Genomic DNA, 26,392 nt, shown 5'->3' on the forward strand with positions numbered 1-26,392 from the left:
ATATTCGAACAACCAGGCTCGGGAATTAAGGCGTAGCTGTCTGCAGCAGCGTTCGCCCGCGTAAGTTTTCTTCTTTGTTTCGGTATTGCGAGCGAGAATCCCGGGAAGCGAGCGCATGTAAACAGCGTCGGCTGCATGTTATTCGAAATTGTATTTTCCGTCTCTCTCTCACGCGTACGTACGATTAGGCTACGTATCGCGAATCTCTCGGCCAACGTAAATAGTCGCGCCAATATAGATACAAGGAGTGAATAAATTCGGCAGAGATATACTAATAAGCCGGCATATTCATTCGCTAGACCCGAATATTCTCTATGTTCCCTTTTCCTCCGCACCGTTTTCTAGGAATCTTCGACCATTGCTTTTCTTTATTGTTTCGTGCTTTCGCGCTCGTTATCAGGTTGCGCGGCAAGCACAGAGCTAGCCAGACGAGGAAAACAGCGAGCAGCGGTGATACATCGATTTTGTTAACGGACGACGATTTAACATTAAATAAATCACCAACCGTTACAAGTTTATATGCTTGAATATTTTTCACTTGAATAGAATAGTAATCTAATACTTAAAATATTGTTGATACTAAACTTAAAAATCTTTAAAGTATAGTATTTGAAGAATTATCAAGATACATTAAATACATTAGTATATTAATATACATAGATAAAGAAAAGAAAATAAAGTGGTATTAAAATATCAATATTTAATGTCAAAAATTTTATTACACTATGAATAAATTTATTGATTTGTATTTACTAAAAAATATCTATGTACTGGAAATAGTCTTTTAATGTATCTATTGTTGATAAATTTTACCAATATACTATATTTATTTTTTATAATGTAGAAATTCAATATATCATGGATGATCAACAAGGTTCTCTATCAGATAATACAGAATTTCATATAAATAAAGTTTTTGAAGCTATAACTGTAGATTTAAAAAATAAAACTGGATCTTTTGTTCAGTTTGGATTATCAAATCAACAAAATCAGTCTTGTGGCTGGACTGATTATCCTCCATGTCACGTACAGTATATACATGATTTATCTACACAATCAAACATATCTACTATTTCATCTATTACTGAAATACCATCACCGCTTTTACACCAAGGTATTAAAAAATACAGATTATCCAGTGCAGTGTATTTGTATTCCATATCAAAATACGAGTCATTTGGAAATAAATGCAAATAATGATTTAATTTGTTTAATAGATATTGGAGGTGGTAATTTTATAAATATCGTTTATGTAAATAATACTCAATTTATAGCTGAACAATGTCAATCCAGTAGTTCATCATCTTATAAAAATACTTCAAATATTGATCATGACTATGGATTCTCCAATAATCAACTAATTCAGGTGTTTTAGTTATAAGTAGATGTAGAGTATAGTCAAGTTATTTTTTTATATTTTTAGTTATAATTGTATTTCTCTATATTTTTATATTGATTTTCACTTGTTTAATTATATTTTTAATAGAACAAAGCATCAAAAAATATTATAAATAAGTTTAAGAAATGAGGTATAATTTTGGAAATTATGTAAGATTTTAATGTTTGTGATTTTTCATGAGTCTTAGTTATAAAATCTCAAACAAGATCAAGATTTTTCAAAATCATTTACCCATGGAATACTATAACTTACTGAAAATATGATTTCCCTTAATAGGTTATGTTTCTTAAAATTATCTGAGAAATCATAATATCTCTGAAATATATTTTTTAATCAAGAAATTTTCATCCTAGATTGTTCTGTACATTTATAGTAAATAAATTAAAAACATTTTAATTTATTGCTTATTAAAATCATTATGTGGTTATAATGGATTTCATTATTGTGATCGACAACAAACTATAACGAACTATAAAATATATTCAAGTTACAATTAGGTACTCCTTTTTTGCTATTTTTAGCCTTTAATTGCAAATGAAAAAAATTACAAAAATAATAATATAAAGTGCATTTAAAAATAAAATTTAAATGTTTTTCTAATAACAATAATGTTTCGATGAGCAATCTAAAGTTACCTCAAAAATTAAATGCAGTATTGAAATATTGTTTATCAATTATTAATCAATTAAATGTTAGATATTTGTAAAATGTAATTATTTGCAGGTACCTCTATCTACTGGTACTTCTTTAACTCAAAAGTCTAATAGAAAACAGTTGATAGACAATCTTTCACAAAACTTGGTGCCTAATATATCTGGAACCTATATACCACTTGGTGGGTCATCTAATGTGACTATAGTACAACAGTTAATACCAGAATTCAAACGATTTCAAAAACTACCAAAAAACTTATTAAAGACACAGCTAAAAACAATTTCAGAAGTTATACCGTTGAGACTTTCTTATTCAGATGTATTATCAAAGTCAATTCTTACTTCTTCTTTTCTGACAATAGCAGCATTAAAACCAATACAAGAGAATTCAATGAAGAAAGTTATAGGTAAAAATTTGAAAAATAAAAGCAGAACAGTAGTTTTGAAATATCAAAATTTGTCTGTTAGTGAACATGGTTCACCAAAATTTGAATTACCAAAAACATTGGTTAAAAAAGTTAATTCCAATTTATTAAGACATTGTATCTCATTAAATGATATAAGATCTTTAAATAGATCTGCAAATGTAACTTGTGATATGTTTAATAATTTTGAGAAAAAAGAAGATTTGAAGTTTTTGAAAAGAAATGATAAAGCCGAAACATTAAATAATTCTAACATTCAGAATAATAGTACAAAAAGAATAAATCGTTTACAAAGATGTCCAATTCAAATAAACAATAATTTATATATGATAAATAGCTTTAGTAAAACTGTTTGTATAAACAACAAAATAGAAACTATTAAATTGCAACAAATGAAGAATCAACAAAATCGAAAAAAAGATAGCAATGCCACAACTTTTAGGGATATGTCTAAAACTTTTTATAAATATTATAATCATTGGAGTCAAATAATTTTCAAAATATTATTTTGGCTTCTGTATTTGATCTGTAATGTTTTTATTATAAGTGTAAATCTTATGGTCCAACTGTAAGTATAAACAATTTTCGTATAATAAAAAAAAATAGTTGATAATATAGTATTGAATTTATTAAAAATAATTATTAAATATTCAGTAGGAAACATTGCTTGTATAATTTTACTGTGTATGTAAAATACTTATGGATCTATATGTTGTCCAAAATTTCACAAATTCATTTTCTAAATAATTTTACAAAATGGATATATGTCTGGTTTGGTAATAAGTTTGCATTTTGGAAACGTCTGAAAACAGAAAATAAAACAGATAGATGTACAAATTTAATAGGAGGATTAGATACTAACATTATCCTGCCAACTACTGGTGAAGAAGCTATGAAAAGATTATTAGCTTGTAAAGGAAAAGATCCATACAGTATATTAGGAGTTACTCCAACTTGTTCTGATGATGACGTTAAAAAATATTATAAAAGACAAGCTTTTTTAGTTCACCCTGATAAAAACAATCAACCTGGTGCAGAAGAGGCTTTCAAAATTTTGGTTCATGCATTTGATATAATAGGAGAACCAGTAAGAACTGACAATACCAAATTTATTTAATTCAGTAACTTAACAATGGCCATCATTAAATAAGTTTACCCTGCAGGAGCAAAGACAGGTCTTTGATCAAACAAGACAAGTTGAAGCTACTTGGGGCGAATTAAATGACTTGATTTGTCAGTTGCATAAAAAAATGGAGCAAGCAGCTAATACAATACATTGTACCAATTGTGGATTACGACATAAACGTATCCTAACTCAACGTCCTTGCTATGCTGCACGTTATTGTGTTCAGTGTCAAATTCGACACAGTGTAAGAGAGGTATTTATACAAGTTTATTTATACTTAAAGTTTATTCAAACTGTATTCTCATATTTATTTCGTTATTATTTTTAAAAAAAATCTATCAAAATCAGACTCCAATATGTTACTAACGTGGATTAGTAATATTATTATATTACAATTGGAAGTCGATAGGATAACACTATATTTCAAAAATTAATGTTGATCAATTTCGGAGAAAATTTACACAGGAGCTACTTAACCCGTTTGGCCTAAGAACATCCATCCCGGTACACCGCTCTTTCTACAATCATAACTCGTGCAATTCAACGTATAAATTATTGGAAGATACAATATTTTGAAACTAAAAATCTCCGATTTTCAATGTTGTACAGGAAAATGCGATCAAAAGTTGTTAATTATGACAAGTTGTTTAAATAAACAGAAACACGATTTTTTCAATATTTTTTTTATAAAATCAAGCTTTCCGAATGATTCTCAGTTTATAATCCGATTGAAATCTCAATAACTGGTGGGATACATGTTGAAGCTTTTTCGACACTCCGTGCGGAAAGTGCGGTTTTTCCGCACGCTCGGCAAAAAACGTGCGTTAAAAATCGCACTTTCCACACGTATAAAAAAATACGGTACGGCACATGTTCGGGAAAGAGTTTCTCGTCTCGCTTTCTCTTGGTGAAAATAAGAGAAAAAACAAAACAGCTCTTGAATGGTTGAGTTGAGAAGTTACAGACTTAAAAACAGGAGTGAGAATAATCCATGACTGCCACTGATCACTTAATTATTTGACTGGAAAAATCTTTGGAACGTCCACTTGGAAAAGTTTCAGGAAAAGCAACTGGAATGTCCTCTGGAAAGGCCACTAGAAATATCTCTAAAAACTCTCTTACAAGGGACCATTCTCAACCGTCCGCCTTCAATTTTGTTGCAATTGAGATATGTTATACTTTATAAAAAAATAAGAGACACGTATTTTTTTTATTGGCGGAAAAAGCTGTCTAGGGGGTAAAAACCACCCTCATTAGTCGACCCTAAAACCAGTAAAACTGCAGTAACTTTGGTTGTAATAAATCTTTTTTGATGAAACAAAATGGAAAAAATTTCTTACTTAAAAAACAACAAAACCGCATAGTTTTTGATTGGATTTTTTTTTGATTGGAAAAATCACAAAATTACCATAAAATTTAAAAAATAAATTTTCATCATAAAAATAATAAAGTAATATTGACCAGCTTCAGGGTTGGGTTTTTTTATTACTCAATATTACGAGGGTAAACCACCCCTCAACCCTACTATTGCTAAATAAATAGTTGCCAATCACCAATTTCTCTGGTTTTTCATTTGCTATGATGCTTAAAAATTGATGAGAGAATTATACTGTTGTTGTGCCAAAAAAGGAATTCGGGGTCTGGAAACCACCCTCAAAAGTCACCCCCAAAACCCTGTAACAGTAATATCTTCGGTATTTATGACTATTTTTCGACAAAAAATATTTGAAAAAATCTATATAAAAAAGAAACGTAACCATGCAGGTTTTATCACTAGAGGTTGCCAGCCCTACGTTGTACAGGGGTGAAACTGTATTTAGAGTATACATTTTTACCATCCGAATTCGAAAACGGATAAAAAAATTAAAAAAAAAACGAGATATCTTGTGAAAAATAATACCAATAAACCTAAAGCGTTATGGTATATGTCCTAAACACCCAGCGATTAACTCCATATGCATACCCCCTAATCAACTTCCTGATTAACCCCCTGATTAACCTCACTCGCATACCACCTGATCAACCTCAGCCCCTGATCAACCTCACTCGCATACCCCGTGATCAACCTTATCTCTTGATCAATCTCATTCGCATACCCTGTGATCAACCTCATCTCCTAATTAACTTTACTCGCATACCCCCCGATTAACCCCACTCATATACCCCTGAACACTCCCTCATTTACTTCATTCACCTACCATCTAAATACCCCTGATCAACTCCACTCGCGTAGCCACTGATTAACCCCACGGGGAATCTCCGATGGTTTCGATGAAAGAAAATGTATCCCTAATCTGTAAAGTGGATTTTGAAAGGTAGGAGTATAACTTTATGGTGTATGGTCCGTTTGTGGAAATAAAATTCATTCACGATGTCATATCACTTTGAATATAGGTAAAAATCTAGCTTAACAAATAACTTCAAGTCTTACTATAATATCCACAATCCCGTTTTTTACTGTTCATGTAGTTCTAACTGCAAAACTTGTTCTGTTCACTCAAGTTACGTATGTTACCGTATTCTGTCGACCTATTTTACTAAATAGGGAGAAACTGTTATGATAGAATTTCAATCTTGGTTTGCCTCCTTAACCGCAATTACATCGAATTTTAATCTTGGTTTGCGGCATTAACCCAATCAAACTGAATTTTAATGTTTATTCACCATATTGACCGCAATGATATACGGCACACACACACACACACACACACACACACACACACACACACACACACACACACACACACACACACACACACACACACACATACACACACACACACAGGGTGTCCCCGACCATCCGTCACCTCTTATAGATTTTCAAAACCGCATTTTCAGAAAATATGAAACATACAAAATTACAGTAAATCAGTCATGGATTTTAGCGGTGACCTTTAATTTGACATCGGAAATGATTTTCAAGGACATCTCAAGGTCAACTTGGTTTTTTTTAAATAAGAACCCCTACTTTTGACGTTGAATTATTAAAGAGCACGAAATTTTGAGTTAAACTCCAAATTCTTCTACAATAACCCCAAAATTATTTTCGAAGTGTTTGAATCAACTGAAATGAATTCAGTTTTAATTTTTTAGAGGAAAACAGAGAGAATGGAATTGGACTTAATAACTTCAATAACTTGTGATTACATAACAGAAATTTTTTATTTTATAATCAACCAAATAATAATTGAATTATTTTTATTCAATTTGTATTTCTTTAAATAAATAAATTAATCAATAAAAATTTTAATAAATAAATAAGTCAATTTTATTGTACATACAATAGTTCATACTTTCATTTCCGAATAATTGTAATAATTCTTAATAATTCGTATCTTTATAATTTGCTTAAAATTTTTTTTATTTGATATGTTCAAATTGAGCTCCACTATGCAAGCTCGTACTCGTTTCGGAAAGGAGTCATCTGCTCGAAGAATTTTGTCAACTGAAAGGGATTAAACAGCTTCCATAATCTTAACGATCATATTTGCTCTAGTTGTAGGTCTTTCTTGGTATACTATATTTTTTATCCTGCCCCATAAATAATCTAGAATAGTCAAGTCTGGTGAGCGAGGTGGATAATTAACTGGCCTATATTTACCAATCCATCTCCTGCGAAAGATTCTATTCAGTTCGATTCGGACGTTTCTCTCTGTATGAGCTGGACAACCGTCCTGCTGGATCCACAGTCGCTGACGTATGTCAAGCGGAACATCTTCCAATAAATGTGGCAGGTCGTTCTGTAGCAGTTGTAAATACCTGAACTGATTCATATTCCTATCCAGAAAAATTAGACCGATAACACCACATCAGATATTGACTTTCCACTTGTGTCGGTGATCCACCTCTCTTAACCAATGAGGATTCATATCACACCAATAACGGAAGTTCCAATTACTCACTTCATAATCACAGTGGAATGTGCACTCATCCGAAAATAGAATATCTCGATGAAAATTACGGAGCTGTTCTCCAATCCAATTGCAAAATGCTAGTCTTTGTCTGTGGTCATCCTGACTTAAGGTTTGATGAAGCTGCATCCGGTAACCATGAAACTTGTTTTCCTTAAAAATTCGCTGAATTGAGTTTCTCAATATTCCAGAATCTTTATCTCGCCGTCTTAAACTGTTCTGGGGTATAACAGAAGCATATGCAATGATATCGGCAGATTTCATATCACGAATTCTTCTGCGAATTTGTCTGCCCTTATTATGATGTGGTTGTACCAAACCTTTCTTACGAACGCGTTTACATAATCTGAAAAATACTTTCCGTGAATGAGGAAAATTTTTTGGGAAGCGCTGTCGCCACAATTGCTCAACTGCAGAAAAAACATTCCCACACTCTCCCAGTGTTCGGAATGAGCCTCTGCGAAGCCGCCACTTTTTGAGTTCACGTGTGAAATAGCCCCTGTTTGCGAAGCCGCCACATTTTGAGCTCTCTCCAAAATTTTAAATTTCTTATAGTGTCGTATTTCACGGTCGTAAAATAATTAAGCGTTGCTACTCTCAATATCTTTGCATCTCCTTTTCTTCAGCGCTTAAAATTAGAACGAGTTATTAGATTAAGTTTGCTGATTAGGTAGAAGCGACGGTACCAACGATCGGTTGATTCCCGGCGCCTCTCCCTTTTTTCTTTGCTCGAAGCTCGAGAAAATGAGCATGGGCGTAAAAGCGTCACCATGGCCGTGAAGCCGCCAGCTCCAAGAGTTTGGCTCTTGGAGGCTGTAAGACCTCGCGAGAAGCGCCGCTTCTGGGTATTGAAGGTCATCTGATACGGAAAAAGCAGCGGATAAGCTGTCTTTGGGTCGGTAGGCTGCAGAGCAAGAGAGCAAAGAGAAGAGAGGGCGAACTCTTAGTCTGACAACAGTGTAAATGCGTGCGCATCGGATTTGAAAGGTTGAGGAGCATCTGTAAGGGAAGAGGAACTGTTGAGCTGTCGCTTGACGGCGAAATTTTCCTTCGCTCACTCTTACTCTATCTGTAGTCGAGCGAACACTAGTTTTTAAAACTGTATTTAACTCTCTGTTTCAAATTGTCGTTCATAGCGTGCGTTGTTCTTTCTTGAAAATTTGTGAACTGCGATTTATATTTGGCCATTAGATTTAATCAGGCTTTTCCCGGTTCAAGAACGGGGTATTCTTTTTTATTTTTTTATGTCGCATATTCTTTCATTTGTCATCTTAATAATAATAATAAAACAGAACTATAACCTGAACTTTGATTGAATTATTATTTCTGCTCAATTCCCAACACCCAGTATTTGAATCATCTGAACAGCTTCTTCGTTGGAATAAACCATGACTGGAATTAAGAACCAGTACAAATACTAATACACTTGTGTAGATCAGAATGTAAGTAGCGTAAGTAACGACTACTTATTAAGAAAAAAAAGTTGATAAATAATTTGGTATTAAATCAAAATAAGTCAATGACGTTTCAGATTCTACACAATTGAAATTCACTCCATTAATTTCCCTCCGTTAAATCATTGTTCACTCCGTGACTAATAACCATTAAACCTAGTAAAGAAAAGTAATGCAAACTTAAATTAATGGATATTTTTTTCTTCATTAAGGTATCGACTTCAAGCCACGTCATTCGAATGGATATTCAAGTTTCATAGTTTCCGAAAAAAAAAGTTCATTAACATTTGTAATTTAACTCGTGAAACTCATGGCTTGCAATTATCTGAAAGGCTTCACATGTTAAATTTCAAATGTTAATGAATTTTTTTCTCGGAAACTGTGGCCTTAATAAAAAAAATTATAAAAACACTTTTGACTCAAAATTTCGTGCTCTTTAAGAATTCAAAGTCAAAATTAGGGGTCCTGTTTAAAAAAACCAAGTTGACCTTGAGCTGCCCTTGAAAATCATTTCCAAGGTCAAATTAGAGGTCACCGCTGAAATCCTTGACTGATTTACTGAAATTTTATGTTTTATATTTTCTAAAAATGCGTTTTTGAAAAACTAGAAGGGGTGGACGGATGGTCTGGGACAGCCTGTATATATATATATATATATATGTATGTATGTATGTATGTATACATATACGGCTTAATCAATTGCTTTTTATATGGTCCAAACTTCAAAACATGTTTTGTTAATCAGAACACACACACACACATATATATATATCGTATTATGTCAACATATTTCAGTCGGATAATAATACAATTTTGTTAATATCGTATAATTTTTTTGAATATCAATATTATGTGATAATGGCAATCAAAATTCACAATGTCATGCAAAGTTTATTAATAACATTCCATGTAACTGAAATAGTGGAAAATACCAAAATTGAACGACGCAGAGAAACAACTACACGATTATATCAAAGATGTATTGAAAAAAAGTATTGAAGTATATTCAGGCGTTGAGTATGAAACAAGTGACAATTTATGTTTCCCAGATGATGATTTTAATATCAATCCAGAAGTGATTGACGATGGTTTTGAGGAAAAACATGCTGAAGATTATGATGGGCTTTAGAAAAGAAGCATAAATTGAATGTGCCTTGGTTTAAAGTATCACCAAAGTGGATATTTTTATTTAAAAGAAAACATAAAATTGTATCACGTAAAATAATGAAACATGTAACAAAGGTATCTATTAATAATAAGCCTAATCTACAGCTGAATTGTCAAAATTTTGTTAATGAAGTGAAATCTGAACTATTTAAAGAAAGAACAAGTAATGTATATAATTCTGATCAAAATTGTTGAGAATATGAGGTTACATATGGAAGTGCGCGAGAGAGCCATCTCTCGGACGCTCGGCGTCTCGACACACGAAGTGCGGTACGCGGCAACTCTAGCGCAACTCTCGGCTCGTGACGCTCGTCCTCGCCGGACGTTCCTCACTACGCTGTAACTTGTTAAGCCATATGTAATTTATAATAAAACTGCATTGAACCTATCTTCGTGTCTGGTTATTCACAACAGGTTATGGGCCCAGGTTACAGAAATTCTGTGGCATCGAGTTTTGATTAAAATTACTGTTTGAAAAGTAACTACATTTTTATCGGCCAGCCTAAGTGCAACACTACAAAGTGGTAAAAATGAAGAGTGAGCTCGTGAAAGTGGCAAAACTGAATAATGCTGAAAATTTCAGCATATGGAAATTTCAAATTCGCGTGATTTTGACGTCGCATGAAGCTTTTGATGTGATAAATGAAGCCACGAAACCTGTTGCTCCCACGGAAGGTGCAACTGCCCCGCAAATTGCACAATACGAGAAGTAATTGAAAGAATTCATCACAAAGGACGCTTTGGCGCAGAAGTACATTGTAACTTCGATGGAAAAGCAGCCAATGACTTTGATACTGAATTTTACTACCGCTAAAGAAATGTGGGACAAACTACTATCAGTATACGAAGGCAAGAGTGAAACGAACGTGCACGTGCTACAGCAAAAATGGTTTAGTTTCCAGAATAGCCCAAGTGACAATATTGCTACGCATATTTCGAAAATTGAAAATTTGTGTTGTTCTTTAAAAGAAGTAAAAGAGAAAATTTCCGATAGTATGCTGATTACGAAAATCATCATTACTTTACCAGCAATATACAACCATTTCATATCAGCTTGGGATTTCGCAGCAAGCGACCAGAAAACCGTTGCAAATTTGACTTCTCGACTCATCATGGAAGAAGCACATTTGGAAATTCAAACTGATTCCGAGAACACAGCACTGATGGCAAATAGAAATAACAATTCCAGAAAATTCTCGAGCAAAGGAAAAGGCCAAGCAGAAAGCGGAGACAACAAATCTGCAAATGCTGATGGAGCGACCCATTCGAGGAAAGGAGGCGGCTGTTGGACTTGCGGGAAGAAAGGACATAAACAACGTGACTGTTGGCATCGACAGGGCAGTAGGCCTCAACAGGAGCATCCACGTCACAAGAATTCGGAGCAGCCAGCAAGCAACGATGCGCTGATCGGCGATGTCATCTTTTCTGCGAACGACTCCAAACGGTCCTCGGCGGACTGGCTATTTGACTCCGGAGCGTCACAACACATGTCAAGTAAGCGCAAATGGTTCAGTGAGTATGATGCGTTCACGTCAGCTGACAAAAAATCGATATGTTTGGGTGATGGAAATATTGTGTTCGCGGAAGGCCGCGGCTGTATCGATGTGTTTGTATACAATGGGTGCGAGTGGGTTGAAAAACACTTGGCTGATGTTTTATATGTTCCGCGTTTAAAATTCAATCTTTTTTCTTTGGGATCAGCTCTCGCGAAAGGTATGACTTGTTCTTCGAACAATACCGTACGCACTTTATATCGTGATGATAAGGCCGTAATTGTAGGTGAAAAGGCTGAAAGTGAGAATATTTTCGTCATGAAAATTAAAGTTCGTGGATTTGAGAACTTGTTTGTAGCGATGGAAAACGAAAATGTAACTTTTGATAAAAATTTCCTACAGTTATGGCATGAGCGTTTAGCGCATCAAAATTTCGCGCAGGTGAAAAGGATTGTCGACAACAATAACATTGGAGTCAAGCAAGCGACTCCGTTTTGTGACGCATGCGCGTTGGGTAAAATGCATCGAGACCCCTTTCCAATTAGCGAAAGTCGAACGACGCGCGTAGGTGGTGATCTTTGTGGCCTAATGAAAGAAAATTCTGTAGGTAATTCGAAATATTATTTACTGTTTAAAGATGATTTTTTTAAATATGAAACTGTGTATTTTTTAAAAAATAAGAGCGAAGTAAAAAATTGTTTTATGAATTACTTGCAACGTTTTGAAAAAGAAACCAATGAAAAAATTAACACTTTGAGAACAGATAATGGACTGGAATTTGTAAACAAAGATTTGAGTGATATCTTATTCAAAAATGGCATAAGACACCAACGACGAAAAAGTAAGAGTACGAATTTTACACTTTGAACATTTCTCCTGTACCAAACAAATTGCCAAATGAGCAAATTTTGATTAATGTAAATGAAAATAATTTTGAAAATGAAAATAACATTCAAAACGATGAACTTGACGATGAAAATCTTGTTATTACTAATAATAATGTGAACGAAAACGTCAATGATAACCGAGATAATTTTGATGCTATTGAGAATTTTGAAAATATGCAAGAAAACTTTGAGAATGAGGTCAACGAAAATGAAAACATTGAGCGTGAGAATGTAAACAACAGAGAGAACGATGACCCCGGAGCAGTGGGAGCTAATGTACCTCGATATAACTTACGTGATCGCAGAGCGATTCAACCACCCGATCACGGCGATGTTATTAACAATTTTATTTTTGATTTTGAACAAATAGATGAATTATTTCTTGCATGCTATGGCGAGCCAGTAAGTTATAAACAAGCTTTGCAAAGTGAAAAATTAGATGTTTGGATTTCAGTGATGAAAGAGGAGATGGAAGGCTTATTAAAAAATAAAACGTGGGTTTTAATTGAACCACCTCCCAAAGCTAAAATATTGTCAAATAGATGGGTTTTCAAAGAGAAACAAGACTCGACAACAAATAAAAATAAACATCGAGCGAGACTTGTTATTAGAGGTTTTTCACAAAGGCAAGGGGTCGATTATGAAGACGTATTTAGCCCCGTGGCTCGATATAATTCAATTCGAATTTTTCTAGCAATCTCTGCTGCACAAAATATGCATGTGATACAATTTGATGTGAAGAAGGTGTTTATAAACGGTGATCTAAATGAAACGATTTTAATGAAACAGCTTGATGGTTTTGATGATGGCTCAGGCAGAGTTTGTTTATTACGCAAAAGCTTATACGGCTTGAAACAAGCTGCTTGATGTTGGAGCACAAAGTTTGTCAATTGTTTAAACAAATTTGGCTTGTATGCAAATGACGCAGATCCGTGTGTTTTCACGACTAGAAATTCAAGTGAAAATTTAATTCTCATTCTTTATATTGATGATGGAGCTGTTGCATGTAAAAATAAAGAGAAAATTATTGCATTACTGAAATACATTAATAGCTATTTTTAAATTACAACTAGTGATATGGAAACATTTTTAGGAATTGAAATTGATTATTTAGCTGATGGCTCCATACATATACATCAAAAAACATTTGCTGAAAAAATCATTGAAAAATTTTTTATGAAAAAATCAAACTCCGTTAATATACCAATTGATCCAAATACTGTTGCTTCAATTTTTGAAAAAAGGGGGGAAAGTAGTAATGTAAATGTACCATATAAAGAAGCGATCGGCTGCTTGTTGTTTCTCGCCAACGTTACTCGCCCTGACATTGCCTTTGCAGTGGGAGAGCTTAGCCGACACGCGGAAAATCCGACTAAGTTACATTGGAATGCGATAAAGCGTGTGATCAAATACATAAAAGGCACATTAACTCATGGTCTAATTTACAAAATCAACAACGATTGTTCAAAAATTGTAGTTTATAGCGATGCAGACTATGCAAGCGATAAAATCACTAGAAAATCTGTCTCAGGTGTCATTTTGAAATTGGATGACTGTTGTAACGTGGAGATCACACAAACAAAATTCGATTGCTATTTCCACGACTGAATCGGAGTTCTTGGCAGCTTGTGATGCGACACAAGAAATTATTTGGACAGAGCGTTTTATCAAATGTATTTTCGATAAAGTTTTGCGATCACCTGTACTGTATGTCGATAATCAGAGCGTTATTCAACTGTGACGGTAAACGTCAAATTAGCGCTAATAATATAACCTAATTGCTGCCTGCGGGGGCGGCACCTACCGGGGAGACGAAAAACGTAACGAAGGAATTCGGCGCGCGAGCAGACGGAACGCGCGCGATTGAAATTGAACCAGTGAAGCTTTAACCACCATCACGCTTGCAAGTAAGTGAGGATTCTTCCATCAACGGGCTCGTCCGCTTATTAGACTACCACCGATTCGTGAGCCACCGATATCAGAAATCGGAAGGAGATAGTCCGCGCCAGTGACCTAGAGGGGCGATCGCAATTGCCAAGGTGTTACACAGCTGCCGAAAGGAGAGACCCGACCTGGCGGAGAAACATCACCTTCCACGAGACCGGCTGAGTGTGCGTGAGGCTTCGCCATCGAGGGCGAAACCACGTGTGCGTGAACTCGCGATCCGCGGCGTTGACAAAAATAAAACAGTTCTCTCGCAGTGTGACTCGCTATCGTCTTTTTCGTACGCCTGCAATATTAAGGTAAGCTGGCCAGCTTAATTTCGCGGTCGCGATACAATTGCATGAGTGACGATTAATTTCTCGTATTCGAAGCGTGCATGCAACAGCTCTGTTAACAAAGAGCAGCGAGCGTCCCGACACTGTGTGTCCTCGATGAGCGAGCGCCGATGTCAACATAAACACGCGGGCCGATTCAGTGTAATTTTTGATGGGCAATAAAAGATTCCGTTCGTGTTGTTAACAAGTGCTTTTGATTCGCTTATTCCATATTGCTTCACTCACATTCTCGTAGATTAATAGATCTATCGGTTGACTGACACCTGTTTCCCCATGCTCTCCGGATTATGTATCGAGCATAGACAATTACGTTCGCCCTCCAATGAATCCGCGCGAATAAAAGTAATTAAACGGTATCCACCCCGTTACACAACTTATAAAAGATCAAAGATATCATTGCCGCACTAAACATATTGATATTAAGTATAAATTTATCAGAGAATATTATAATAATAAATCATTAACAGTTGAATATGTATGCTCAGCAAACCAAGAGGCTGATATCTTGACCAAGGCACTGCCAGTAAAGACATTTGAATTCTTGAAGGAATTGATTGGCATTCGTCCATAATTTTATTTACAATAAATGACGATGATTGCATATGTGACCGTCAGTGGGAGTGTTGAGAATATGAGGTTACAGATGGAAGTGCGCGAGAAAGAGCCATCTCTCGGACGCTCGGCGTCTCGACACACGAAGTGCGGTACGCGGCAAATCTGGTGCAACTCTCGGCTCGTGACGCTCGTCTTCGCCGGACGTTCCTCACTACACTGTAACTTGTTAAGCTATATGTAATTTATAATAAAACTGCATTGAACCTATCTTCGTGTCTGGTTATTCACAATAAAAATAGATTTAATTTTGAAATGCATAGTGGCAAGACATTAAATGGGAAAGGAATAAAGACAGTTGAAACGGTTATACAATCAATATCATCCACTACACATAGTTATACGATACAACCGATAATATCTGCAGAAGGTATGTTGCTCTCGCCTCTTTTTATGGTTTTACAATAACCAAAGGGCGAATTTGAGCCTACTCTTGTAAAAGAATTATTCCAAGCACCTAATATATATTTGCAAGCAAGCGTATCAGGATAACTGTCGAGTAAATTACTTCAAACATGGTTAGGAGATATCTTTTTTCCTAATTGTGGAAAAACTGCAGGTTTGTTACTAGACTCATGGAGTAGGCAATGGAACGCACTGTATAAGAAGTTATATCTCAAGATAAAAATTTTCGATTGATAACAATCCCTAAAGGAACCACAGGCAAATTTTAACCATTGGATGTATTTGGTTTTAAAATTTGGAAAAACTTTGTGCGGAAAATATCTGATGTTATCATTTTATTCGGATCGGAAATAAATTTACATAAAAGAAATAATATTATAAAATTACAATCTATTACACATAATCAATAATCTTCACTTAGATTCTAAAACGTATTCAAATATGCTTGGTACAAGAGTGGATATTTGGATAAAAAACCTCCTAAATTCGATAATCCTGCAGAATATTGCTTTGCGATTGAAGATGATCCTATCAGCAAGATTTGTGAAAATACAGAAATTATGAAATGTGCATGATGCAAGACTATGCCTGCGGTATTTTTTTATAGACTATCATTATTGCTCACAATATCAACAGTGATAAGAACACGAATCTTATATACAATACAATCATTAACTTTAAAAATTTGATTGAATTTCAAGAAGAATATGATGATACCATCAAACGTGTTAATGTTGTATTAATAAAATAAATAAACATACATCACTCGTCCACAATCAACTTCTATTGGGGTGAATTTCTCTGCGGGTTACTCTGTCTACGGTAATATTTGTCAAGCGGTTGACCGACCTGGGGGTGAACCCGTCCGATAACCATTAATTAGGTTAAGCCTTCTGGAGGTAAAACTGTCTCGGGGATGAACTGGGGGCTTACGTTCATGGGGGTTAACTTGACTAGTGGAGTTATTCAGGGGGTATGCGAGTGTGGTTGATCAGGGTGTATGTGAGTGAGGTTATACAGGAGGTGACGTTGATCAGAAGGTATGCGGTTGGAATTATTCAGGGAATATGAAAATGGGTTTGATGAGTGAATGAGGTTAATCAGGGGATACGCGAGTGGGATTAATCAGGCGGTATGCGAGTGTGGTTAATGAGGGTTAATCAAGGAGTATGCGAATGAGGTTAATCACGGAGTGAGATTGATCAGGGGGTATGCGAGCGAGGTTGATCAGGTATGCGAGTGAGGCTAATCAGGGGGTTAATCAGGAAGTTGATTAGGGGGTATGCATATGGAGTTAATCGCTGGGTGTTTAGGACATATACCATAACGCTTTAGGTTTATTGGTATTATTTTTCACAAGATATCTCGTTTTTTTTGTAATTTTTTTATCCGTTTTCGAATTCGGATGGTAAAAATGTATACTCTAAATACAGTTTCACCCCTGTACAACGTAGGGCTGGCAACCTCTAGTGATAAAACCTGCATGGTTACGTTTCTTTTTTATATAGATTTTTTCAAATATTTTTTGTCGAAAAATAGTCATAAATACCGAAGATATTACTGTTACAGGGTTTTGGGGGTGACTTTTGAGGGTGGTTTCCAGACCCCGAATTCCTTTTTTGGCACAACAACAGTATAATTCTCTCATCAATTTTTAAGCATCATAGCAAATGAAAAACCAGAGAAATTGGTGATTGGCAACTATTTATTTAGCAATAGTAGGGTTGAGGGGTGGTTTACCCTCGTAATATTGAGTAATAAAAAAACCCAACCCTGAAGCTGGTCAATATTACTTTATTATTTTTATGATGAAAATTTATTTTTTAAATTTTATGGTAATTTTGTGATTTTTCACGCGAAAAATCCAATCAAAAAGTTTGTTCTTTCCTTTTACGTCGTAGGGGTTGCAATCCTCAGAGACAAAACCTATATAGTTATATTCACTTTTTAATAACGAATTTTTCAAATTTTTGTTATAAAAAAATATTGATATAAACCGCAAATATTGCTGTAATAGTGTTTTAGTGGTAGTTGTTGAGGGTTGTCTTCAGCCCTTACATTTATTTCCCTACAGACTAAGAGTGTCATTGTCTAGCCCACTGTTAAACGTCATAGCATATGGAAAATCAGCAAAATTGGTGATCGTCAACTATTCATATAGTATTAATAGGGTTTAGGGGTAGTTCACCCTCAAAATATATAAAATTGAAAAAACGCCGAAATATGTCAATTTGATCTTATCATTTCCTAGATAAATATTTATTTTTCCATTTTTTTATGATAATTTTGTATTCTCTACACAAAAAAACCACTCAAAATAATGGCTTGATCCGCTCGAATTAATGGCATGAATGAGCCGGTGCACTGATCTTTATACCCTTGTTCAGAGCGCTCTCTCCCATTATGTCATTTGTTGGAAGAAGGGATAAAATGTGCCATAAGGTGTAGCCCTCTAGTGAGTTATGAGATCAGTTCTGGGTGAATTTGTGACGTCACAGAAGATTTGATTCCAGTTGCTACTTGTAATTTAAAATATAAAACATGTGTCATCAACAATCGTGTTGTGAGTTAACAAAAAGCAAGGTTCAACCTGTCTTAATTATATAAAGGCGAGATAGGAGACGAGACTAAACATTTACTTTTAATGTTTGTAAAGCCATGACGTCACAACTGTTTACCATGAATTTCTTGATTTGAGCTAAAAAGAAGTCAGCCATACAAAAACCATATGTTGAGGGGAAAATACAGGCCGAGGCCTGAACATTTCACTTTTCTATACGTTGAATTGCACGAGTTATGATTGTAGAAATAGCGGTGTACCGGGAGGGGTGCTCTCGGGCCAAACGAATTAAACTAACTTTTTCATTAAAATATATTTCTATAAATTGAAAAAGTTAGCAATGGCAATTATTAAATCACAATAAAATAAATTAGACAATGAGGCCAATAAGATAGTTAATATTAAATTGAAGTTATAATCATTTTATGATGTTTATATCAATTAATGTAATTGATTCTATGAATTTAGATATGAATTTACGTTGCTAATGTTCAATTACTGATCGAATTCCATTCAATCAAAATTAACCAAAAACATCAATTATTCAATAATTAGTGTAAAAAATGCTATTAAACAGCAAATATCAGTTGAGTTCTATAATAATGAATGAAAGGGATAGGAAGATTGACCAAATATGTAATTAGGAAATAAAATTTTTAATGTTATTCAAATTGTATATCGAAATTATTATTCAGCAATTAAATTTAAGATTATTGCAGCGTTTCAAGCAACTATTCTAGAAGTTTCCATATATTTGTCATCAAATCGATTAATTTAGTAATAAAATTGAAAGGGATCAGGATAGATTACCGTTTGATAAATAAATTTGAGCTTGTAAATAAAATCAGTAGACAATATATGCCTATATACTAACCTATACATTCCTTTAATAGGGTTAGCATTCTGACCACATCTTCCGCGTAACCTAAAGTACCAAGTCTTGGTTATATACCCCTTGTAAGTTCTAAACCGGGGTACTAAATTTTTAAATCATTATATACAATTAATAGAGAGCGTGCGGCCAAAGTTAACATGGTAATATCTCACTTTACGAAGCGCACTCGACGCTATGAAAGTCGTTCGGTAAATGATCGTCTGTTACGCAAACTATGGCCGAATCTGACTGTTTTAGTCTATTATTAGATTTTTCATATTTCGAAGAAGATAACAAAATGTATAAAATCGCGTGCGTAGCCGAGTATATTGAATTTACAGTGCCCGGCACGTAATTTTGCCCACCCTGAGACGAAAATTTCCAAACTTTAAAGTTTTATCTCTCAGCGAGAATGAGTCGTAGATAAAAAACTTGACGCTATTTTAAAGGTAATAGCAAAATTACGTAGCGTGAAGATAATATTGTTTCTACTAGAATTAAGTTTTTTATGCTTAAAAAAATGAACATAAAAAATTTCTTTTTCTTTTGCCTATATACAAATTTATTTATTTTCTACGCAAATCAGCGGATCATTAAAAATCCAAACAAAATTAAAAGGTGGAATATTCCTGTTTAAAATAAGAGCAGCAGAACTCATTTCTGATTTTTTTATACAGTATAGCTTTTTTTTATAAAAAAACGTTTCTTTTTTCATCAGCTCCTCATTTCTCGATTGCTATGCATTAAATAAAAAAAACTTTAAAGGTAAAAGTTGTTTCTTTTTTGGTAAAAAATACAAAAATAAAGTGAAAACTAAGATCTGGAACAAATTTTCCCGTCATATTTACAAAATCTAGTTATAGATTCGGATTCATCGGCTAAAAATATATAAGAATGATGAATTTTCACTTGGGGTTACTACGTCTCACGAAATGTGATACGGGAATATTTAGTCCTTTTCGAGCTATTATTTCTCACTTTACCCGGGGAAGGAAAGATTGGTGTTGGCTAAAATACAGAAAATTTGCAGTGCACGGCGCGGGTGCTTATATAGTCCCTGAATCTAAAATCGATTATTCTAGCGCCAATTCTTCCAGAAGGCACAGAGAATTTCAATAATTCAATAATAGATTTTACTCAGATTTATAAAGATCCTAATGATCCAAGATCTGAGCGTTAACCTAAGTATCATATCTATACAACTCGTTTTGCAACGAGAGGACCGAGCGATATGGCATTGGAAAAGGTGATTTACAGAAGGGTTACTATTTGGAAAATTCTTATTTTTGTAAATTAAATTTTAACTTGCTTATTTATTAAAACGATATCCTTCTATACAATTTCAAAAGAAAAGTAAAACTTATTAATTGAGCCTTGCATGCTCACAATTTAAAAATATAATATACTCTAAGTCCAAAAACTATTGAGTCCTTGCCACAAAGTGAGAGAGAAGGTTCCGTCAGCGTGGCAGTCCTGGTTGCGGATGGCGTGGCAGTGCCAGACAGTTCGCGCGTGACTTAGCACAATCCTTTTGGATGCGCTTTTTTTCGAAAAAAGGCCACAAGGGTCTCTGAAGGATTTGGGCATGAAAACTCCAAGTGATTGGTGGAAATTTTTCCACAAGAGTGAGACACTGCAGAGTGCACTTTTCTCTTGAGTTTTTCAACACAGATGGAGTTATTCATGTCAAATAAAGTGCAAAATAAACGATATTTAAATTTTAATGTGCAAGGATCTTAACATTTTTTGTTACTTAACTATTTATTACTAACGTTATACGAAAATATATAAATAACAATCTGAAAATTATGCTTTAACTCTCGAATATTATTTATTTATGTTTTAAAATCTAACTTAAAATCAATTTGTTTTTGTCTTTAAATTCGCTTAATTTCAATGGCAAAGATGAATATAATTAGTAAGTTTCATTTAAACATTAACTAAAACCATCATGGTGTTTTAAAATACCTTTGTTATGCATCGAAATTTTTTTGTTTAATGGAAGTTGTTTAATAAACGTAAGGTAACTTAAAACTTAAAATTACGTCTTATTTTTATTTATTTATGAACAAACTATACATTGGATGAATAATAATTATATAGCTTTATTATTGCGACTAACTTAATCTATGGAATGGGTTAATTTGAGTTGATAAATTCGAATATTTTTTTATTGTAAAAATTTTATGTAGTGCTAGACAAAAAAATAAAAACTCGAAAGGAAACGAGTAAGAAAGGTTTTATGGTTTGTAACGGGGTGGATACCGTTTAATTAATTTATTCGCGCGATCGTACTGAAGGGCGCGCGTAATTACCTACGTCAAACACAAAAATCGGAGAGCAGGAGGGAACGGGTGTCAGTCAACCAACTATTTACTACCGTGAAATAAATACATCGGCAATCTTGTTAGTATCACAAGCGAGAACTCTTTATTACTTCTGAATATTACACTACATTCGGCCCACGTGTTTATGTATACATGCCGCGCGCACGACAACAACATGCATTGTCGGATCGCTCGCCGCTCGCAGTTCGCAGAGTTATTACATGCACGCTTTTTGTCGAGTCGAGAGATTAGTTGTTTAGCAATTCTATCGCGGTCGCGAAATTAAGCTGGCCAACTTACCTTTTTAATTCTCGCACGGGTTACAAGGGAGATGAAGGAGACTCGTACGGCACACGCTATGTCTTTGTGTAATGTTTATTTGCCGGCTGTGAGGCCTCTCGCTCCCGGTTTCGCCCTCGATGGCGAAACTCACCGCTCACACACACCTACACACACTCTTGTACGCACACTCTCCGGACGTAATGCTATGGTACAGCTCCTAGCTTCACGGCTCTGCACTCCGGAAAACTCGGGGAAAACTTTCGATCTTTTAGGTAGCAGTTGAGCGTGCGGGTTCCCAACTTTCAACTTGCTGCTCTCTCTATCAGTAGCTAATCCTGCACTGGTTCGTTTTCAATCGCGCGCGTTCTGTCTCGTCGCGTGCCGAATTCCCTCGTTACATTTTTCGTCTACCAGTAGGTGCTGCCCCCGCAGGCAGCCACTAGGTTAAGCTATTAGCGCTAATACGACGATTACCGTCACAGGTTCTATCTTTCTTCATCTCTCTGCGTTCTTGAATAAGGTTTGGGAATTGGCAGGCCATGCTATTAACACAAGGACCCTAAGTAAATGGATGTATGTTTTATAATTGTAGACTATTTGGTCAGCTTGTCTTCTCTAAGGAATCAGAGTAAACCTTGAGAAGAGAAACTTTCGATAGTATTTTCGCTTTCAAATGGCATTTAAAATCTTGTACAATTTGGTGCGCTTTTACTGTAATATAAGTTAGAATAAAATATAATATTATTATTAGTTATTCGACGTTATAGGGTATTTGAATATCATATAGGAGTTTATCCAAACACCGGACTATAAAATTTGGTCTACGAAAAGAGAAAACGTAGATATCTCAAAATATGAAAATGCATACCTGGCCTACCTGGCCTGACTCATATATCCGAGTATTCTGTCCGAGTTTTTCCCTCCACCTCTTACTAGGCTTTCTCTTCCCCCTGAATCGGTGAACTCAGCTATCGATCTTTCGCTCCCTGTTTGCTAGTTTACCATGGTTCCAACCGTGGCCAGTAGGATCGCTTCAACAAATCTAGCTCATGGCCAAGCATACGAGTACCTTTAGTAATCTCTCTCTTAATCTTTGCTAGATGTATGCTTCGCCGTACGCTGAGTTTTGTTGGAGCTACCTAGCAGCCTCTGCTGGAACGTCTACATTCATTTAATAGCCTAACCTCAAAATAATATGGTAAAATAGTTTTTTTTTCAATTACATTTATTCATAGGTCATATAAATTTATTGAATATCTCTGTTATGAAGTTTAATTTCAAATAGATATCATTAACAATGAAGAGAATTATAAACTGATAGATTATTTTATAAAATAAAATGCTATGAACTAATTTTGGCTCATCTGGTCCAGTAATTTATTTAAAATAAAAATTTTGAAATTAAACTTATCTATGGAAAAATAACCTCAAAATTATCATGGATGAATCGGTAAAAGATGAGAGTTATATTTCTGAAAGTGAAAATTTTTAAATATAATTTGCGAAAAGTACTACTCCAAACGATTCGAAACCCGAAAAACTGAGTTTTAATTTTTTTTATTAAAGAAAAAAAACATATTAGATTTTTGTAGCAACAAAAGAAGAAGAAACGAACTTCGTACATTGTCCGTTATCTATAATATAGCTTGACTAATTCTAAATAAAGATTTCCTACGATATTAGTTTTGAAATAATAACTAAATCTGTGAATATCGACGTAACTGGATTTATATTTGCCAATTAATATCGACGGATGTTATAAGAATATCAAAGCATAGAACTATTTTATGTATAAATTTTATAATAGTTTTGATTTGACTTAAGCATGAAATTGAAAATTAACTCTTTGAGGCACAGCGTATCATGTATGATATACTAAACTTTTTTTAGTTTTTTATCCATATCGCGACTGTTTTTAGCTTAATCTTTCTAGAATAAACTTCTACGCTAACGGTACTTAGATTTCGTAATGCATTAATTGAAAATTCATTTATTTAAGTATTAATAAACAAACAAAGACGGACATTTTTCAATATTGTCAAAGAAATTCTGCTTTCAATAGACTTTTTAAGATAATCTTATAAAAATTTGTATAAAAGGGTCTTCGAAGTCATAAATCATGAATCTAGTATCAGAATTTGAAAAATTCAAATGGCGGATATTTTAGGCTAAAATTTCGGTTTTATGAGTACTCGTAATTCACCTGGATAAAGTTGTTAGGGGATTTATGAACTTGCTTATCATGAATATGAATAAGAATTTCAATATTCAAAACACAGGATTCAATATGGTGACTATTTTAGGTTCGAATTGCAATTTTCTATGTAATTCTCTTGGCAACAAACTGTAAGGATGTTTTCGGGATCGTTGATTATGGATCCAATATTACATTCTTCAAATTCCAAAAAGTGAACCACATGTGGTGGCTTTATCAGATTTTTTAGGTCGTCGATCGTACACCTGAGTTCTGAGTTCAGATTATTATTTAAAAAACTGATAGAGAATCGTTATCAGCGAAAAGCGATTCCGGAGGCATAACCGTCGTTGAATAAAACCGAACAATCTGTAACGGGAATTTAGACCACTGCAATATTAATGTATCCGAGATAGAATATTTGCTGATACAATTGCAGCTCTTTGCGGGCTTGCGTTTTGTCACGTAAGGCTGGCGCGATAGATCAGGTTGCCAACAGGCTCACGGAGAGCGTCGTGAATCATGCAGCTGAAATCGCGAAAGTCGAGGAAAGCGATAGGAAGGAAAGGATGGCTATCGGACTAGTCGGACGAAAAATTAACAAACAAAAAAAATGAAACTAAACTTTACATGACCTTAAGAGATAACTTGGGGGTTTGCCGGACACCACACATGATACATTATGTGAACGTAAAATTTCTCACTTATTATGAATCTGGAGTAAAAAAAAGAGGGTTTCTATTTAAAAAAACAAAAGTTAACCTTGGAATGATCTTGAAAATGATCTCCAAAGTCAAAGTCAACTTTTGTCTGAAACAATTTTACTAGAGCTTATCTGGAAGAAGATATCTGGATGCTTCGATTAAAATGGTCCATCCTGTATACGCTTTAGACAAAACCCACTGAAAGAGTCATCCTCACCCTGAAGACGATGGTGACGACGTATATACAGGATGCACACAAGCCATTAGGACCAGTATCTTACGGAGTTTGCTTTCGCCTTGAATGCTATAGCGCGGCGGGCACAAGTCTGGCAATGCTAAGTTATGAGCGACAGCTAAAACTGCGCGGGACAATTAGGCACACATGAGGAGCAACACTATAGGAATAGACGACGCATTTGGTAGGTACGTCAGTGACTCGCCACATTGGTTAAACACAAGAAATATGTCATCGTTATGTTCATTTTAATCTCTTTATTACTTCCCCGCAAGTACTTATATCACAACAGGTTAGTCGGCTCTCGGAAGCATAAAGGTGGTTCGTTATTCGTTTCTTTGCTTGTCAAATGTGTAAATCCTTTGCTGTGAGAGAACATTTAGTATGGTATTTGGAATAATCATGAGAGCAACATAACGACTAGATTACACAAGCCGACAAGGAAAAAAATCCAGAAACCAAACAGTACGTTCCCAAATGTTTTTGGTGCGCTGAAACCGAATCTGACCTCAGAATTGCTCCATCACCCTAGGTTGTCGAGAAATCCTAACCTAAAAGTTCAAAAAACACGATTTTTCACTATATTTCGCGTAGTATTACATCGTAAGGCAATTTTATTTCAAAAAACGAGTAATGCTATCTTAAAGTACTACTCTTACCCTTCAAAACCCTTTTTTCAGATTTAAAAAATCTTTTTTTTCCATCGAGATATCGTAGATTGAATTTGAGTGATTTAGCGATTTCGTTACAGCACGAAATAGTGGCGAATTTCCGAATAAGGAGTTATAGTGTAACTATATGTTTTTTGGGTCACTGAATCCAAATTTAACGTCAGAATGACTATAATTTCAATTCCCTTAACCCTAGAGCCCCATAACCTGCGACGCTGTAACCCCTGACCGACATACCCCAATTTCCTTAACCCTCGAGCCCTTTAACCTGCTGCGGTATAACCCCCGACCCTCACATCCCAATTTCCTTAACCCTCGAGCCCTTTAACCTGCTGCGGTATAACCCCCGACCCTCATACCCCAATTTCCTCAACCTTCGAGCCTTTAACCTGCGAAGCTATAACCCCCGACCCTCACACCCCAATTTCCTCAACCCTCGAGCCCTATTACCGCGACGCTATAACTCCCAACCCTCATATCGAAATTCGTTACGCAGAATACCTCAAGCCTCCAAATTATATTCAACCCGCGAGCCCTGCAAGTCTGGAACCTCAGACTCCTTTGCCAAAATTTCCTTGTGTATATAATATCGTATAACCGTATGTCTCTACATTTCAATCCCTTCAATATCCAAGCCTTGTATTCTACGCAGCTTTCAATTACGCGTTTTAAATCTCATTTATTCAGTTTGTGAGTGTTGCATCTGAATATCTGTAACACTACAGTTTTTCACT

The 26,392-nt window shown here is 34.9% G+C and overlaps 1 protein-coding gene across 1 annotated transcript in view; it reads left to right on the forward strand.

Annotated features, from left to right (window-relative positions):
• The first annotated feature begins 436 nt into the window (after window positions 1–436).
• The window catches only part of LOC131669569 (uncharacterized), a 57,744-nt gene continuing 31,788 nt past the window's right edge, over window positions 437–26,392 (forward strand). Inside the window, 6 exon segments of the mRNA XM_058944532.1 lie at window positions 437–682; window positions 845–1,104; window positions 1,106–1,366; window positions 2,123–3,045; window positions 3,132–3,564; window positions 3,641–3,856. Coding sequence (XP_058800515.1) covers window positions 859–1,104; window positions 1,106–1,366; window positions 2,123–3,045; window positions 3,132–3,564; window positions 3,641–3,856 — 2,079 coding nt within the window. The 5' untranslated portion in view covers window positions 437–682; window positions 845–858.

The sequence above is a fragment of the Phymastichus coffea genome, unplaced genomic scaffold (genome assembly GCF_024137745.1).
Source record: "Phymastichus coffea isolate CEN01 unplaced genomic scaffold, Cenicafe_Pcof_1.1 PCOF00008, whole genome shotgun sequence".
Taxonomy (NCBI): domain Eukaryota; kingdom Metazoa; phylum Arthropoda; class Insecta; order Hymenoptera; family Eulophidae; genus Phymastichus; species Phymastichus coffea.